The sequence below is a fragment of the Symphalangus syndactylus genome, chromosome 3, assembly GCF_028878055.3.
Source record: "Symphalangus syndactylus isolate Jambi chromosome 3, NHGRI_mSymSyn1-v2.1_pri, whole genome shotgun sequence".
NCBI lineage: Eukaryota > Metazoa > Chordata > Mammalia > Primates > Hylobatidae > Symphalangus > Symphalangus syndactylus.
The window spans coordinates 119,618,034-119,637,157 of record NC_072425.2 but is presented as its reverse complement, the minus strand read 5'-3'; the positions used below and the strand labels follow the sequence as shown (position 1 = coordinate 119,637,157).

The 19,124-nt window shown below is 40.8% G+C and overlaps 1 protein-coding gene across 1 annotated transcript in view; it reads left to right on the top strand.

The window, feature by feature from the left end:
* Positions 1-819: 819 nt before the first annotated feature.
* The window catches only part of MMP20 (matrix metallopeptidase 20), a 47,257-nt gene continuing 28,952 nt past the window's right edge, over positions 820-19,124 (top strand). Inside the window, exons 1-6 of the mRNA XM_055272912.2 lie at positions 820-958; positions 6,840-7,087; positions 11,962-12,110; positions 13,986-14,111; positions 14,916-15,077; positions 17,345-17,486. Coding sequence (XP_055128887.1) covers positions 833-958; positions 6,840-7,087; positions 11,962-12,110; positions 13,986-14,111; positions 14,916-15,077; positions 17,345-17,486 — 953 coding nt within the window. The 5' untranslated portion in view covers positions 820-832. The remainder of the gene's footprint in view (positions 959-6,839; positions 7,088-11,961; positions 12,111-13,985; positions 14,112-14,915; positions 15,078-17,344; positions 17,487-19,124) is intronic.

The window sequence follows — 19,124 nt, the reverse complement described above, 5'->3', positions numbered from 1 at the left end:
AGCTAGGAAGTATCTTTTTAAAAATTTAATCTTGCTTTGTCTGACTCTAAGTGCTTTTCCCACCGTATGACACCATTTCGCCATATCATCTCTGGATCCAAATCCGTCTTAATCAGACCCAGGAAAAACAATATGACTCCAATTAACCAGAGTGCACAGAGATTGGGGAGTTCTGGCTAATGTTTTGGTTAACTAAGACATAACTCTTGCCTTAATTCATCCAAAAGCTTTCTAACAGTTATCAGTTCACTTTCCACCCTAAGTCAGCATAGTATAATGTAATCCTGCCTTGATGATTCAGGATCTTATGTGTCTCAGAGCCATCATTATGAACAGCAGTTGCTACTGAGAAATTTTTTAGTGAATGCAGGAGATACAGGTGATTGGGTTGAATGCATGGGGAGTTCGGGATTACTTGGAGGACAAATTCAATTATACTGTAATCATCTAACTTTTCTGTAATCAGAATGGAAAAAGGCCCCCAAATTAAGACTAATCAAATGTTTCAGTTGAGTTGGGTTCAAATCAATCAAGTTTACTTCAATTTTTGTAACTAGCTGACAAACTTCATTAAAAGTGACTGTTTTTCTCCTTTTGCCACTTGGCAAATAACAAAAAAAATATGAAGCTTTCCCTGATTCCTGCGTACAGTTGTGTTACCCCATCATCAGGGAGAGAAATGAGCTGTATAATTACTGTTTGAGACATGAATCATCCTTGCTCGGAGGGTCCAGACCTGTTTGACTCTATAAAAGGAGCTCAAGGTCGAAGTGCAAACGTGCACTGTCTGCCATCCCCCAGGCTGATATAATTACCAAGCTACTGTGAGGGGATGAAGGTGCTCCCTGCATCTGGCCTTGCTGTCCTCCTCATCATGGCTTTGAAGTTTTCCACTGCAGCCCCCTCCCTAGTTGCAGCCTCCCCCAGGACCTGGAGGAACAACTACCGCCTCGCACAGGTTTGTGAATTTTTGCCCAATTCCTTCTTGCTCCTCTGCCCTAGAAAACCTAAAAGGGCATAGTGAGAAAATAAGAAAAAAATTCTACTGTTCTTTTAAAATCATTTTATGTAAGTCCATTGAAGTCTAACTGATGCTATCTTCTGTCCATCTAGATTGGTGTCTGGTGCATATTAGGTGTACCATGTTACATGACTGAATAAATACATGAATATATATCTACCTAGCTATCTTGCTTCATAAAGAATTCCAGGTGGCTTGTGAAAACCATACAATATAAAAGGAGCAAACAAGTACTTCCCAGGAATGATGTAGGAGGAAAAATAGAAGCAGAAAAATAAAAACCGAGGCATAATCCGCACGCTAGAGGCAGGTTGTGAATTTAGTGCTAAGCTTTAGCAGTCACAACAAAGAGATTTCCTGTGTTTACACTTTTTAAATGGCTCTTATATTCAACGTAGCCCTGATCAAAATTTAAAGTGGACTAAGTTCTTCCTGGGTGCCAACCCACTTCTCATTTGAGGGCCTTTTCTCCCTAAAGCATATTCCCCAAAGAAGTAAAAGTTTATGTACAAAGTACATAACAAACTTTATGTAGTAAGTACAAAGTACAATGTTTATGTACTGAAACTTTTTGTATTTTCCTCTTTTAAGATCTCTCCTCTATGACTGCTGGAAAGGGTCTGATAGAAATGATCCATATTCGAATTTCTCACAAAGACTACTTGACTCAAAATGATTTCTACATGTATATATATATATATGCTTCCAAGCATTTTTTTTTTTTTTTTTTTTTTTTTTTTTTTGAGACGGAGTCTCGCTCTGTCACCCAGGCTGGAGTGCAGTGGCGCTATCTGCATTTTTTGTTTTTAAAAGAAGGGTGGCATCCTTAACCTAAAGAAATGGATGTCTACGGATGGAATTTCCAACATTAGTGAAAGATATGTAGAGGAAATGTTTTTGCACACAAGCCTCTCTTTCAAGAGTCTGCCAACATTACAGCACATCTGTGATCACCAGCTCTGCCTCAGGGCTGCTTTCCTGACTGCCAGGCTGCACCTGTGTACCGCTTAGCTGTCTGCATCGTAGAGCTGATTTGCACCCATGTGCAATGGCATGTCCCTACCGATTGTTTCTGCCACTCATCCTTATTAACTGGTCAGTTCCCCGGCCATACCAGTCATTAAACACTTAAATATCAGCCCCACAGATGAACAGCACAGCTGATGCCCAGCACAACCATGTTGAACTGAACTTCTTTTGACTTTAGCCCACTTTTAGATGAACTAAATTCGAAATAACTCAGGATACTGGGATCTTTATTCAATTGTATTTTGTCCGTGCCACCTACCTTTAGGTGCCTTCTTCCCAAATGTAATTTTCCCTACCCTGCCTCATGCCACTGTGATTCTGAAACTAAAGAGGTTTTGTGACCTCCAGAAGGAGAGCCATGCTGAGGCCAGAATGGATCTGAGGTGTTGGGAGACCCTCCTTCTAATCCACAGTTCAGGGAAACTATAGTTGGCCCTGCCCCTTAGTTTGCAGATTGTCTATGATTGCTTTTGTGCCACAATGGCAGAGGTTAGCCTAGAAGCAAAGAATATTAATTATTGGTCCTTTGCAGAAAAAATTAGTCACCCCTGACCAGTCTATTAAGGAATTAGGCTAGACCAGCCAAGCACCAGTTTCATGGAAGACAGTTTTTCATGGACATGGGAAGTAGGGGGCTGGAGGGATGATGGTTTTGGGATGAAACTGTTCCACCTCAAATCATCAGGCATAAGATTCTCAAAAGGAGCATGCAACCTAGATCCCTCACATGAGCAGTTCACAATAGGGTTCCTGCTCCTATGCGAATGTAATGCCTCTGCTGGTCTGACAGGAGGCAGAGCTTAGGCAGTAATGCTGGCCCACCACTCACCTCCTGCTGTGGGGCCGGGTTCCTAACAGGCCACAGACTGGTTTCTGGGTACAGCCCAGGAGCAGGGGACCCCTGGGCTAGACACTCTTGGGTGGAGCCATTCGTGATGTTCTAGCTGGTCAGGAGTCAGCTAGGCACGTTTAGAAACAGTAGCATGGCCTGGGAATATTGGGGACCTTTAATGATTCCTTACTTCTTCCTCTCCAAAATAAATCGACCCTTCTCTGTACCCCTTATGACATACTCTCAGAAAGACCTTAGACCAAGGAGCAGGAAAACTTGCCCACATCTCCTCACCTGACACACAGCACCTTCTGCCTGCAATGGCCCTGGTCCTCAGCTCTGGGCAGGGAAACTCGTCACTCCTTAGGAGTCTGGAATGATCTGGCCGAATCTCTAATGAGGATCACAGTGACAAGAAAGAATTATTTAATAACATCCCACCTTATAATTTATAGAAACGTTATATAACAACCTCATCAGCCTCATAAAATCACAAACAAAAGCAGTAAAATAGGCAGCATAAGTTCATGTATTGAATGCTTACAGCGTGGCATGTGCTGGAGAAATATGAGGCAATCAAACAAATCAAGCCCCTGTTCTTATGCTCCTTCCATGAGGATGAGGGAGCTGGTGGGAAGGCGCTGGGAGAAGATAAACAAGTCAACCAGTGAGTGCATAAGATTGTTTCAGAAAGTGATCAGTGAGACTGTAAAGAAGTTAATCAGGATGACAGAGAGTTACTTTTACTTCATTAAAAGGTACTATTTCAATCCTGCCCGTATGACCAGCCAGAAACCTTTTGTGCTCTAAGACTAATATCTTGTGCGTATTTTAAAGAAATAAACAACTGGTTATAAAAATTATGCAGGTTCATAGTAAAAAAAAAAAAAGTAAAAACCCTATCTTTAAAAATATATCATCTTAACTCCATTATAAAGGTTTAACCACTGTTAGTCCCTTAGACTATATCTTTCATAATACTTTCCTATGATTCAGGGCCAGGATTAGTGTGAGACAACCAAAGCAGGAATGCATCCTGTATTTAAAATTTTGAAATTTTGTTTATCATGGATTTTTTTGGCATTTATTTTGTTTTTTTTAAATTCTGCATTAAATTATGATTTATCTTGATTACAGAGTTTTTGGTAACCCACCACTGGCCTCATCTCAGCCCTGGTGATATGACTGGGATGGTATGACTAGATATCACTTATGTTTATAAACATGGCTCATGTTGTAATAGCAGTGGTAAACACGGCAAACATGTTTTCCACTTTATTTATCATGAGCATCTTCCCTTATATAACCTATTTTGTGAAACAAAAACTAGAATGTAGAGTGTAACACATAACCTAACAGGAGAACAAAATATTTGAAATCAATGATCTCAGAGACACAGAGGACCTGGTCTTATACATGGAGCTTAACCCTGAGGAGTATAATTGAGACATTATCACAAGCATTGCATTATCACAGCGTCAACTTGCACAGACAGGAACAATTCATCCCATAAACCTCATCTTGCAAAAAAAAAGATGAGAAACATAAATACTTAAGATGGTCTAACTAGAGACGGAATGGAACCAAATAGTCGCAGCTTTGTTTTAGAACACCTAGGCTAGCTTTCAGAGCCTGGGCATTCCATGTTCCCTCTCCCTTTTCCTCCTCTTGGCTTCTCATCTCACCTAAGGTTTTTACAAGGGACAACAACGGGGAAAGTGATCTTCTCTCACGAGGAGGGCAGGGAGTGAAGGATCGGCTGATCCTGCAGTGAAAATATAGTGTACCCTCTCCAAACATATAAGTAATACTTGATCCTTTTAATTTTTTCCCCAATAGTAACTGTTCATGATCATTGTAAAAAATTTTGGAATATAGGAAGGAATAAAGCATAAATTAAGTCATCCGTAATTTCATTACCCAGACATAATCAACATTAATATTCAGGCAGACTTCCTTTTATTATTGTATATGTGGGTGTGTGTATATGTGTGTATATGTATGGTTTATTCAGAAAATTATTATTATAACCTTATAAAGATTTCTCTTCTCAGTATATTGCCGTTACATAAAGAGCATTCTTTCATACCATTAAATATTTATTTTTCAAAACTGATCTTATAGTACTGTCTCATATAAATATAAGATAATATATATAATAAATCCCCTGACATAAGACATTAAGGTTACTTCCAATTACTTATTATCTTTATATATATGTTAAAAATATGTGTGTGTAATATGTAAGTAAACAATTTGCATAGTTTATATGTGGTAATATATGGTTAATAGATAGGTGAATAATATGTAATTTATATCTAATAAATAAACATGTCTATACTATATAAATATAAAATTGTATATAATTAAATACAATCAGTGCTCTGTATCCATGGGATCTGTACATATGGAATCAACCAATTGGGGATTGAAAATATTCAGGAAAAAATCGATGGTTGCATCTGTTTCAGGGAAGACATGTTCAAAACAGACATTTTTTGTAGCTTTTCCCTAAACAATACAGTATAAAAACTATTTACATAGCATTTATATTATAGTACATATTATAAGTAATTTAGAGTGATTTAAAGCATACAGGAGGCTGTACTTAAGTTGTATGCAAATATTATGCTATTTTATATCAGAGACTTGAGCATCTGTGGATTTAGGTATCTGAGAGAGGTCCTGGGACCAATTCCCCCATGGACATGAAAGGATGACTGAACCCTTAGCTGCTCTTTGGTTATTTTCCTAAAATCAGCTGAGTAGGTGAAATTCCTGAGCCAAAGGCAGGCCTCAACCCTGTATTTGCACGCCCCTGCGTCACTCATTTTACCCTAATCCCAGCCCTGAGTCATAGAAAAGTGTTTTGAACAATATATACTGAGGGGCTTTATGTCTTTTTGTGCAAATGAAAGCCTTGTAATTTATGGTTTATTTTATTTGCTTCAAGAGACAAAGAGCCTTGCCTAGGAAAGTTGTCTCATGGAAACAAACTCCCTCATTAAAATGCTCAGCTGAAAAACAGGTGGACCCTCTGCCTTTGTAAAGTATGAGAGGCTGGAATACAACGCCTCCAAGAGTTAAAAGCATACTGATCTTGCATTATGTACAGTGGAAACATGATACCAACAACTGTTTACCAAAGAAACCAGATAGCCTTTGTTTTGCAAATTGGGTAAAGAACTTCAGTGACAAATAAGTGACCCATGGAAATAATGTTCACATCAGTTTCCTTCCCTGAATTTTTTATTTAAAAAAAAATTAAAGCAAAAATGCATATTTGTTATATTCATCGTAGAAAAACTATAAAATGCAGGTGGACAAAAGGAATAGTTTTAAGAAGGAATAGTTTCTAATTTTATTTTTACTTCATTGAAAGGTACTATTTCAGTCCTGCCCGTATGACCAGCCAGAAACCTTTTGTGCTCTAAGACTAATATCTTGTGCATATTTTAAAGAAACAAACAACTGGTTATAAAAATTATGCAGGTTCATAGTAAAAAAAAAAGTAAAAACCCTATCTTTAAAAATATATCATCTTAACTCCATTATTAAGGTTTAACCACTGTTAGTCCCTTAGACTGTATCTTTCGTAATAATTTTCTATGATTCAGGGCCAGGATTAATTATTAAATTAATTATTAATTATTTATTAATTATTTAATTTTAATTAAAATTAATATTAACTATTAATTAATAATAGATTGTTATTAATTAATTATTAAAAGGAAATAATTAAATAATCTATAATCCCCACTACCCAAAACCAATCATCGTTAATAATTTGGAGTATAGCTAAGCTTTATGTATACAGATATGCCTACTTTTTTCATAAATGGGAAAATACTCTACACACTGCTTTTAATACATCAGGAATGCTGTCTCCTGCCTTACCTGAGCATGAGTATTTCCCAGACTACGCTGTAGACGCGTCAGCCTGCCTCTCCATTTCAGGCATATCTTGACACATATTACACAAATAAAGAAGGACACCAGACTGGTGAGATGGTTGCAAGAGGAGGCAATTCCATGATAAGGAAGATTAAGGAGCTACAAGCGTTCTTTGGCCTCCAAGTCACCGGGAAGTTAGACCAGACCACAATGAACGTGATCAAGAAGCCTCGCTGTGGAGTTCCTGATGTGGCCAATTATCGCCTCTTCCCTGGTGAACCCAAATGGAAAAAAAATACTTTGACGTACAGGTAATGAGATCAAGTCTTTCCAAATTCAGAGAAAAACACCCCCCCCTCTCTTTTTCCCTTTTCTTGAAAAAATATCTTCCTTCTCATCTGTATAAAAATCTTGACACCTCACAACCATAAGAAAGAATAAGAACTTTTTACCCCCATCTGTCAGGCAATGACAATGGGCAATTCACCAGAAAATATGGTCTTAGGATTGTCATAATGACTGGCTATTTTAGGCATTCCAAACAATTTTACCAGTTAGAAACAACACAATTATCTTTAATCTAGTCTAGGATTAATGACCTGGCAGTACAAACCAGTTTTCTTAAAACAACCTGCTTAATGAGAAAGAAAAAAATAACCTACTAATAAAGTAATTTATTTCATTGATTCCAAAAATCTTTTATTGATGATTCAAGAAATGCATTCTATATAAAGGTAAAGGGGTCAACTTTCTTGACCTTAGGGAACTCACAGTCCTTTAAGGAGACACAGACGTGCAGACAGACAGCTGTAGCTTTGTGTGAAAAGCGTAAAAGCATAGCTCTAAGCGGTGAACTGTGGGATCACAGTTCACATGGAGAGAGCTACCAAGTGGCCCAGGGACCAGCGGTAACATCTGAGGCTGATTCGAAGGCAAAGCAGAAGCAGTTCCACTCCTAGCCCCAAGCTCCCCTCACTCCCTCCCTGCCCTCTTTCTTCCCTCCCCTAATCCTCTGGCTTCATCCCTTGTAAACTAAGGGGACACACCCAACCAGAACCTCTGTCCCTCCCTGCTGTGCTCAGGGTACAGAGTCTGGAATTCCCTCTCCCAGAGCCAGACCTGATTCTGGGAGCCAGCGCAGACTTCCTCCCCAGGTTGGTCCAACCAAGGGCAAACTATGTATGGTACCTGCCCCTCAGCCTGAGGTAGGGGTGGATGGTGCCTGCCTGCGTGGGCCTCATGCATGACAGATGGGTGCAGGTCAGAAAAGAAGAGTGGCCTCCACTCTTTGTGGTCCTGCCCCAGGCCTTGCACATGTAAGGAGTTTCCTAAGAAGAAAACCAGAGCAAGCATATAGCAGCAGAGAGCGGACAGACTGGCATGTTGATGGGCAGCATTCCCACCACCAGTGCCTAGTGCATGCGGCTGCAGCAGAGGGTGCAGGAAGGGCAATGGCAAAGAAATGAGCTGGAGGGGCAGCCTGAAGGGCAACTAGAGTGTGATGTCAAGGAGTTTGGACTTTATCCCCAGGGTAGTGGAGAGCCAGGCCAGGACCAGGATCAGATTTCGATTTTAGGATGAGCACATCTAGATGATAACTGGAGATGGGGAAAGGCTGGACTCATGCAATAGTCCAAGCAGTGGTGTGCTAGAGCTGCCTCCTAATAGCTCACAGAAGCCAATCCTTAAAATGTCAGGAATTTTACAGCCGCTTATTAAGCTCCCAAGAATTTTGTGAGCTGGTTGCTAAGACAGCCATTGTTAAATTATGTAAATTTACAATTAAATAAAACATATTAAATTATATTAAATAAATTATATTATTTTATATTAAATATATATTAAATAATTATATTATTTCATATTTATATTTATGTATTATTAAAATATATTATTTTGTAGTAATAAAATACTATTTATTAATAATATATTATTAAAATATATTATTTTATAACAATGAAATATATTATTTATTATTATATGTTATATTATTTAATATGTATAGTTATTTAACAAATTATATTAAATACATTATATTAAATAATTACATTAATATAATATATTAAAAACAAAGGTAATAAAAACATATTGCCTCCTATTTCACTACATTTTGTTATTTTCTCTGTTCATGAGGGTATGTAATCCTGTATAATCTGGGTGGTTCATTCATGCTCATCTCTTCACAACCTGGCATTCAATGATGGTAAATTGGTAGCTTGAATTAGCCATAGTGAGAATATTTACAACACAGAAATCAGCAAGTCATACAAATCAAGTGGGTTTTTTTTTTCTCCTTGTAGAGCCACTTGTTAAACTGTTCCAGCACACCAGTGAGTCCGTTTGATCAAATGAGGGGCCAGAACGCAGGGAACAGTCATGAATCCCCTAGGCCACTTGTTACCTGCTATCAGCCAATAAATCCATAAGGTGGCAGGCTCAACAAAAAAATCAAAGCAATTGGGGGAGAAAAACCTCACAGGGAGTTGAACACAAAAGTGATTCTGAAATAGCAGGAATAAGACAAGAAAAACGTGTATGCATCGACAGAGTCTTTTCATAGTTTTCTTAAAGTAAACTGTGTTCTGGAATTTTAGTCCATGACTATGTACAACAAAGACAAGAAGCATGGGTCAAGATAATGTGATGCTTAGGGAAGTATAATATTCTTGCGATAAGCTGGACAGTCATAAAAACCCCTCAAAACACACATTGCCTATCCAGTCTTGCTCTCCAACCACTCCACCATTCCCTCCCCATGAAAAAGGACACTAAATGCTATCACAGTACTCTGCCTGTGTAGCTACCGACTTTTAGAATAACTTCTTACAACATAACCCAGAGAATTACAAAAGGAAAAAAAATACAGCATAGTTCTTATATGCATAAGCTTTGGAGCCAGACAGAACCGGGCTTAAACCTGACTAATCATAACATGTAGATGATGATGATGATCTTCATCTTAGGGATCGTAGTGAGGATTAGATAAATGCCACATTAAAAAGTGCATGCAGCAACAGCACATAGTATGACTTCAAAGAATATTAGCTAGTATTACTATTGCTTTATCAAGCTCCAGACCCTGAGTCGGGGATTTTTCCACGTTCTCTTCTTCTCTGGTTCTATCCCTGTCTCCTTCCTTGTCTTCTCCAGGCCAACACACACAGTCAGCATAAAGATATGGCTGACTTACCAAAAATGCGAGGGCATGTCAAAGTACTAAGTCTACCTAGTTGTGATAAATTGCAGACTCATACTGTGCAGTGGGCTTGGCATATTTTGAAAGCATTAAATAATCCCTTCAAGGGCCTTTCTGGTTTCCCCCTTCAGATCTATAGGTCTCTTCTTTTGGCCCCAACTACTGGGGTTAAAGAGCTCCTTGTTCCTTCCCTCTCAAGTCCTGAATTGAGCTATTTGCTATCCTTTCTGTGGGCACAGTCCTTTCATTTGGGACCCTAGGATTACTGCTGTTGATTTCTCATTGAAATTGCACTATCTGCATTATAATAACCTAAGATGCCTTTCAAAACACAGATTTCTGGACCATACCTGTATTTTTAACAAGCTTCCTAGGTAATTATCACAGGTCCTAAACTTCGAGAGCCACTGAGTGGGCCCTAAAACAGCTAGCTTTAATTCTTTAATTCATTCATTTATTTATCAAGCAATTGCTAAGCATCTGCTATGTGCAAGGCACTAGACTAGGAGCTATAGAGAGAGAGAGAAAGCAGGGCCAGTCCCTGCTCATGAGGTTGGCTCTCACAGACACAGCTTCTCACTTTGCATCATATTCCAGCCCAGCCCAAGGTCTCGGGTAGAAGTTGCCCTCCCTGACTTTCCTTTGTGTGCTGCCAGAAATCCCCAGACCCTGGGCTTCAGAGCAGAAAGTTCTAACAATCACAAACTCTGACTCCACCCACAGTCCAAAAAGCACTACATTTTTCTGCCTTCAGGTGTCATTGTCACACCAGTAATTGCTGAAAGGCTCACCCTTTTTTCAGTTCCAGTGAGCCTCCGTTTTTAAAGCTAGCCCTTCCTCTTTAAGAGTGTATTATTTTGGGCTGGGGGCAGTGGCTCACGCCTGTAATCGGAGCACTTTGGGAGGCTGAGGAGGGCGGATCACCTGAGGTCAGCAGTTCAAGACCAGCCTGGCCAACATAGTGAAACCCTGTCTCCACCAAAAATATAAAAATTCGCCTGGCGTGGTGGCAGGCGCCTATAATCCCAGCTACTCAGGAGGCTGAGGCAGGAGAATCCATTGAACCTGGGAGGCAGTGGTTGCAGTGAGCAGAGATCATGCCATTGCACTCCAGCCTGGGCGACAAGAGCAAAACTCCATCTCAAAAAAAAAAAAAAAAGAGAAAGAAAGAAAAGAAAAAGAAAAAAGAATAGAATGCATTATTCTGAGGGGAAAAAAAACCTTCCCCAACAGCCCTGGGGAAATCCTGATGAGCTTTGAATAAGAATTAGCAAAACCGCAAAACTCCACATTTCAATTTTTTATAATTGAAAACATCCAGTCCCTTTGGGGAAAAAGAGGTCCTCTCTCAATGAAAACGACTTGAAGAAAAATTGACTACTTACTACCTGTGACATTTCACAAGTTTTATTTATCTTATTTATTTAATTATTTTTGAGTGAAGTCTCTGTTACCCAGGCTGGAGTGCAGTCACCCAGTCTCGGCTCACTGTAACCTCCACTTCCCAGGTTCAATTGATTCTTCTGCCTCAGCCTCCCAAATAACTGGGACTACAGGTTTGCACCACCATGCCCAGCTAAGTTTTGTATTTTTAGTAGAGACAGGGTTTCACCATCTAGGCTAGGCTGATCTCGAACTCTTGACCTCAAGTGATCCTTCCACCTCGGCCTTCCAAAGCGCTAGGATTACAGACGTGAGCCACTGCGCCCAGCCACAAATTTTCTTTTAAGTCGGTGGTAGTACAATAACAATGAAAGCTAAATGGTTTCAGTACCGGATTATCCCAACTGTCTCTCATCTCTCCCTTTCATTTGTCTTGTTGTTTCATATGCAGAAATTTAACATATAATAAAGCAAAATAAGAATTATTATTTCAGAGAAAAATCTAAATTGTAGATTTATATTTAACATTTTTTGAATACAGCATATAATTCTTGCCTTCTTTGGAGCAGTTACTGAAAAGAAAACATGTTCCTTCCATTTTCACAGAATATCTAAATACACACCTTCCATGAGCCCTGTCGAGGTGGACAAAGCAGTGGAGATGGCCTTGCAGGCCTGGAGTAGCGCCGCCCCTCTGAGCTTTGTCAGAATAAACTCAGGAGAAGCGGATATTATGATATCTTTTGAAAATGGAGGTATTGTGGTAGTTGGATTCCATCTACTAATTCAAAGGAGAGTTGTCCCAATACTGTTCCTTTTACATCTTTAATTCGAGTGATCACACACTCCTCCTTCACGCAGTGCTGTGATGGGCCAAGGCCAAGACCATGGCAAAGCCATGATCTTCATCTGGCCGGGAAATAGAACCAAAGGAGTTCTTAGCATGTCTTGTCATCATCAGACACAGCTGTAGATTCACTGTAACAAACTTTCATTATGACTTTGCCCCACTAGGGGACAAATTCTTGCAGATTTTGCTTTCCCGTTAGCCACATGACCTCATCCATTCCCATGATAGTGTTTATCACTTATATACCCCCTTCTATATTAGCCAAGGATATCCCACCGTGAATCCTCACTGAAGGAAATACCTTCCACAGTGACCTTGATGCAGCTTTCCCCCTGCAGCAATGGTTAGGAAAGTGTCGTTTCTGTCTTGCCCACACTTGCAGACCACCTTTTGGGAGATATGCAAGAGGTCTGCCTCCAGCTTTCCCACTTCTTCTCCATTCCATTGCTCACCCTGGTAAGGAGTAGAGGCGTAAGTTTGCGAAGGGAGTGGTGAGAGCTCTGAGCCCTTTTCAGGGAAGCAAGTCTAGGAAATAGATAAAGGGAGGGCCAAACAGCTCATAAAATTTCTTTTCCTTCTCAGCTTCCTAATAGTCAGGGTGAAAGCTACTACCTATTCCCCTCCTCAGATAACATTTCTAAGTTTCCTTGTCATTTCAAGTCCAGATCTTAATTTTAATCTGATGTCACTGTGGGGAAAACATGCTTAGGAGCTAGGAGAGAGAAGATCAAGCAAGTCCTGAGAATGGAGCCTTTAGAAATGGCCCTGGGTGTGACCTGGCCCAGGGCAGGTCCTAGTCCTCCCAGAAGACAAAGGCCACCCCTGGTGAAGTGGCAGGGAGGGCAGTGTGACTCGGGGTAGCTTTGAAGGCCAAGGAATGAATGTCTGGCTCTGTCTTGATCTTTCAAGCTTGCAGTCTGTCCCCTAATACACAAGCCAACCAGGGACTGTGCTGCCATTGCATGAAGTCCTCGGTGTGTGCACCTGAGTAGACTGCATTTCACTGAAACCTGAGAAATGGCATACCAGAACTTTGTTCTGTTGGCTTTAAAAAAAAAAAAGAAAAAAGAAAAAAACTAAAACTGCGTATCCTTACTAAGATTTTTTTAAGTGGTGAACTATATCCCTCATTTTGTTCTTCCTCCTCCTTTTCTATTAAATTTGTAATGAATTGTTAATTAAAATAGATAATTAAACAAAAACTTAAAAAAGCTTTAAAAGTTAGGATTTTATAAATACCTTTACGACTTTCATATGTTTTCCACATGAAAGTATGTCAAAATTACAGAGAGATTTTTGACACTTCCTTAAACTGTATTGTGCTATAGAAACAGAAAGCACACGCTTGTTCAATTCACTATCACTGTCTCAGCTGAATCAAGTTTGAAAGGTCATTCCGCTAACAGGTTCACATTCCATCAGTGGAGTAGGTTTTGCTATTGAATGCCCCCCCGTTCATTCTCCTCTTGTAATCTATGGCGCATGCAAAGTCCACAGTATCCTGTGTGTCAGTTAACAGATGTCGTGATGGCAACAATAACACAAAAATGGTGTTTTTTTATTGTTAATGCTTACTATCTTTGCAGTATGAATTAGCCTTTTTTATTTTTCAATGGGCAGTTACTCATTGACAAATGAACTTCCCATTATAACAAATAAATACTGAAAAGTAAATTTAAGTGTCAATGCTATTCAAAATGTCCCTTTTCTGTAATATGATGCGCCCCTCAAAATTGCTTGAAGGACTCAATCCTGTTGGCCTTTCTCCCCACTTCTTTAGATCACGGGGATTCCTATCCATTCGATGGGCCTCGGGGGACTCTAGCTCATGCATTTGCTCCTGGAGAAGGCCTGGGAGGAGATACACATTTCGACAATGCTGAGAAGTGGACTATGGGAACGAATGGTATATATGCACAATTCACCATAACCTGGAAAATATTGTACCTTCTTCTGGGCTCCATCAGGAAACCTTGAGGTTCAACGTCCCAAGCCACCCTTTAACTAGGGGGGCTGGCTAGGAAAAACAAGTAAGCCAAAAATCCAAAAGGGATCACATAAGGGAAAAAAATCCACCCCAAATTGTGTTGTAGACTTGTCTGATCTGTTTCATAGCGTATCATCTGAAGAACCGGTCATCCCCTTCTCAACGCACTGCTCTTGTTTCCTTCAGCAACCTAGTATTTGCGATTTCTTACTTGTTCTTGGAAATAGGCTACATTCAGAAATGACCCGAGAGAATCAGTACTGTTGAGAAGTGTGTTGGGGATGGGAATAAAGGTTCCAGAATATCATACAGGTCTTCTGGAAATCTTCAGTGTGAAACGTGTGGGTCAAAAGGTGTAGGCTGTAATAGCAGGGAACTATTAAGGCATTTGTGGTCTAAATTTATGAATTATTGCCAAATATCATTGCCACTATTTGCTCCAAGGCCCTCCATTATCAGTCTACCAAACATCACTGATGATGAACAAAATGGATTGATATGCATTTCCATCCTCCCCCACCTCCAACCCCCTTCTAGCCAAGGGGGGAAGAATTAAAGCCACCAAAGCTAAGTGCCAGAATAACCTACCAACCTTTGAATAATCCAGTTAGGAAAAGGAGATGGGTTAACTGTAATGTGGGCATAAATTATCCTATAAAGATGGAAGTTGGAGAAAACAAAAACCTGTGTTGATACTGTTTTTTTCTCTCTCATATTGTCTAGGTTTTAATTTGTTTACCGTTGCTGCTCATGAATTTGGCCATGCGCTGGGCCTGGCCCATTCCACAGACCCATCAGCACTGATGTACCCAACTTATAAGTACAAGAATCCCTATGGATTCCACCTCCCCAAAGATGATGTGAAAGGGATCCAGGCATTATACGGTACGATTATTACCTTCTTTGACCACTAACCCTGAAATTGGCAGGCATTCAGTCTCCAAATTACAGAAAGTGCATTTTATCTGCATTGGTAAAGATCAATCTGGAAACCACAGCCCCAACTATGCCTTCTTGTGAAGAGCTCATTTGCTAGTTATAAATATGTGTGTGATGTGTGATTAAATTTTACATCTCTCCTTTAGAGCATATTAGACCTGGATAGCCTTAGAAAATATAGTCATTTGTCTGTTTGTGTTTTTCCTTTGAGTGCAGGTTAGAACTTACACATTGGGAGAGGTTTGATATAGTTTATAGTTCATATGTGGTGCTTACCCATTTGCAGATAAGTGACCTTATCTCCCTAAAAACTGCAATCATGATTAAAATAACTCCACGCCCAGCCATGTAGCCGATCTGCAGTTTACAAAACAGGTTCATGTGTGTAGTCTTACACCAGCCTCACAACCAACGTGTGGGGTGTGAAGTGTTTTCCTCATTTGATAGCTGAGAAAGCTGAGGTTCAAAGACAGTAAGTATCCTAAGATATCCTAAGATAAGTTACCTCAAGTATTAACATTCTTCCAATTCTTCCAAAAGGGAATAAGGGATTATTAGAAACTCTGTATCCAATTTTCCTTAAGGGAAAAACAAACCAATTAATCCATCAGAAGGAATCTTGAAACATCCTTAGAACTTGACAGTTTTTCTTTAATGGATAAAAGGCAAAAAGATCTAGGAAATTGCTTTTCCCTTGAGCCCTGGAGACCTGGTTATTAGGCTTCTGATTATCAGAGCCTCCCTCCATCTTCTCAGGGCCTAGAGACCCAGATTCCCCAGCAGCTTCCTGGGGTGCTAGGAATCTGGCCCCAGGGGATCTGGAGGGTGGGAAGCCCGGAAACGGGCACATCGTTCAAAATTGGTCAGATTTCACCTAAGGCACAAAAGACAAATTTCATCACAAGAAGCCTTCAGCCAGCTCTATCCATTTCCAGGAGGCAGAAAGCACCGGATCTGCCTGACCCTTGAGGGACAGGAAAAACGCTGTGAATGTCTCCATGTCACAAACTCAACTCCAGAGCCTTGGTAGCAGTGTTCCAATGGGAAACAATTCCTGTGGGCCACCGAGAAGGGCTGAGCTCAAACACTTGCCTTTAGAGGTCCTTGTGCCCTGGAAAGTCACTGCCTTTGGATGGCCACTGTCACTCAGCCAGGAGGCAAAGCACATATTTTGGCACAGCTATTATGGCACAGGTGAATGAAATGTGAAAACATGGGTTTATGTTACAAGGGAGCATTCGTATCACCCGCCCGATCGCTTGCCGCTGCTGACCCTCTCCAATTTCCAGCTTCGATATTCTCCCAAAGCCTCACCCCACCTCTGATCTTCGCCTTGATGCTAACCCTACTCCATCCCTGATCTCAAACCTCATCTGACCCTTATCAGAGGCCTGAAACTTTCCCTTCCCTGTGCCTCATTCCTTCCCTGACTCTCACCTGTGGTTATGACAAGGCTTCATCGAAGAGCAGGAACCCGCCAGAGGCGACAGTCCAAGCTGTGCAGGCTCATTCTTCTGGAGCTGGGGCACAGTCCTGAGAGATGCAGAGCAGGAGAGGAGACTCACTGACAGCTCTCGCAAGATTTGGGTCCATGTTTTCCAAGACGATCCACCAGAAGATACCTTTAAATAGCAAACACCTTCAGTGTACTTCAGTTTCACAAGAATTCGCTCAGTTTTTCCTGGATGCCTAGTAAAAGACAAAAGCACAGGTCAGGATGCCAAGGAGTCTATGAAAATAACAGGAAAACACACAGGAAAGTTTTCTTATTGAGAAAAAAAGAAATTACAAAGAAACAATCCATGCGAATTTTTAAATTACATTTCTAATTTGGAACACTTGTAGATATCAAAGAAGTTCTATAATAAAATAATAATCTTTAGAAGACTTAGTATGTGCCAAGCACTCGGCTACCTGCTTTACAGCAATTATTTAATTCTCAAAACAGCCTTCTGAGGTGAGTACTATTATTATCCTTCCCTTTTAACAAATGAGGAAGCTGAGGCTTAAAAAGTTAAATAATGTGCCTCAAATCACACAGCTCAGTAACCAGAAGAGCCAGGACTCAAACCCAGGTCTACCTGCCCTCAACAGCCATGGTCATGATCACATGATCAGCGTGAAAGTGTGCAACCTCCCCTGGGGCTCTAGAACAGAAGTATGTGAACTCCAAATTCCCGTTACCATTTTGACCAACTCATTTTGAATCCTAGGACCTCGGAAACCATTCCTGGGGAAGCCCGCTGTGCCCCATGCCCCCCCTTACAAGCCATCCACCCCCGACCTCTGTGACTCCAGCTCATCCTTTGACGCTGTGACAATGCTGGGGAAGGAGCTCCTGCTCTTCAAGGACCGGTAAGCCTCAGACACGCCACCGACTCTCGTTGGGTTTCATCTCCACTCCCAGACAAACGTCGTCCCAAAGGTCCTTGTCGCTGCCGTGTATGAAGATCATGCAGAAATGCTGTCCTATGCAGCAGAAGGGTAGGAGGCAGAGGTCTTTGGGGGAGATAGAGAACTGCCAAAACTACTGTTCGTGGTGCACCTACTGTGGTCTTGCTACTGTGCTAAGTTATTTCCATATATGGACAATGTTTATTGTAACCCTTTTCACTGTAGAGATTAGAATCCCTAATGTGCAGATAAAGAAAGCAGCTCAAAGAGAGCAAGCAAGTTTCCCAAGGTGACAGTTAAATGGCTGAGCTAGGACACCAGCCTGAATTGATCTGATGTCCATTTTGTTTAACACTTTATCCCTAGTGAGCGTGCATAGCAAATGCTCAATAAATATTTGGTGAATGAGGGTTGGCTAGCTGGACAGATGGACAGATAGGAGATTGGATAAAAGGACGGATGGATGATCAGATGGACAGATAGGTGGGTAGATAATTCCAAGGCCAGCATTCTTCCGAATCTCCTCCTTTTCAATGCCTCCGGGCCTTTCACAGTGAAGGCAGATCCCTCTTCTCCCCCAACTCTGGTTTCTTGGGGAGTATGGCTGCTGTCTCCATGATGCTGGTTACTCTAATTACTTCTTTCCATAGAGGCAAAAAGAAACATAACAACATTCATCCCATTCCTCCCTTTGCTGGAGACAGAATTCAATCACACCAGAATAGGCAGAGGCATCTCAGGAGCATTCATGTGTGGCATTATTTTTTTCTTCTTCTTCGCTATTGCAGAAGTGTTTATGGAGCCCATTGTGGTTTTCAAGCAGTGTAGTCTCGTGTACGAGAAGGTGTATGAGTAGGGGACTCCAAAAGCCCTGCAAGATAGTGAGACATGAGCTCTGAAAGTTAGGCCCATGAAACAAAACAAGAAGCAAGTACCTGGGAAGATCTAGAGAGAGTTCCCTGAAGAGGAGACGTTTGAGAAATGTGATGTTCCTTATCTTGTATGCTTTTGGGGATATATTGTTGAGCTACTGTTGTAAGAATACTTTTTGCTCCTTCAGCACAGAGAGAAAGTAACAAAGTATTTTTTAAAAAGCAAAATTTACCCAGAATCCCACCACCTGGAGTATATCAGTCTGCAGGAGCTGCTATAACCAAGTACCATAGACCAGGTGGCTTAGACAACAGAAATTTATTCCTCACAGTTTTGGAGGGTAAGAAGTTCAAGATCAAGGTATCTGCAAGGTAAGTTTCACCCCGAGGCCTCTTTTCCTGGCTTGTAGGCAGCCGCCATCTTGCTGTGAGCTCGCATGACCTCTTCATGTACAGAGAGATAGAGGGAGCGAGCTTTCCAGTTTCTCTTCTTATAAGTGCACTAGTCCCATCATGGGGCCCCCACCCTCATGACCTCATGAGTCAGGAATGCCCTCTTCCAGCACTAACCCTAATTACTTCTTGAAGGTAATACCATCCCATTGAGGGTTAAGGCTTCAACATAGGAGTTTGGAGGGCACATAACACAGAGCATTCCCATTGTTAAGCATACTGCTGTATGTCTCTCCTGACATTTTCTCTGGATAGAGAGCTAGATATTGTACGT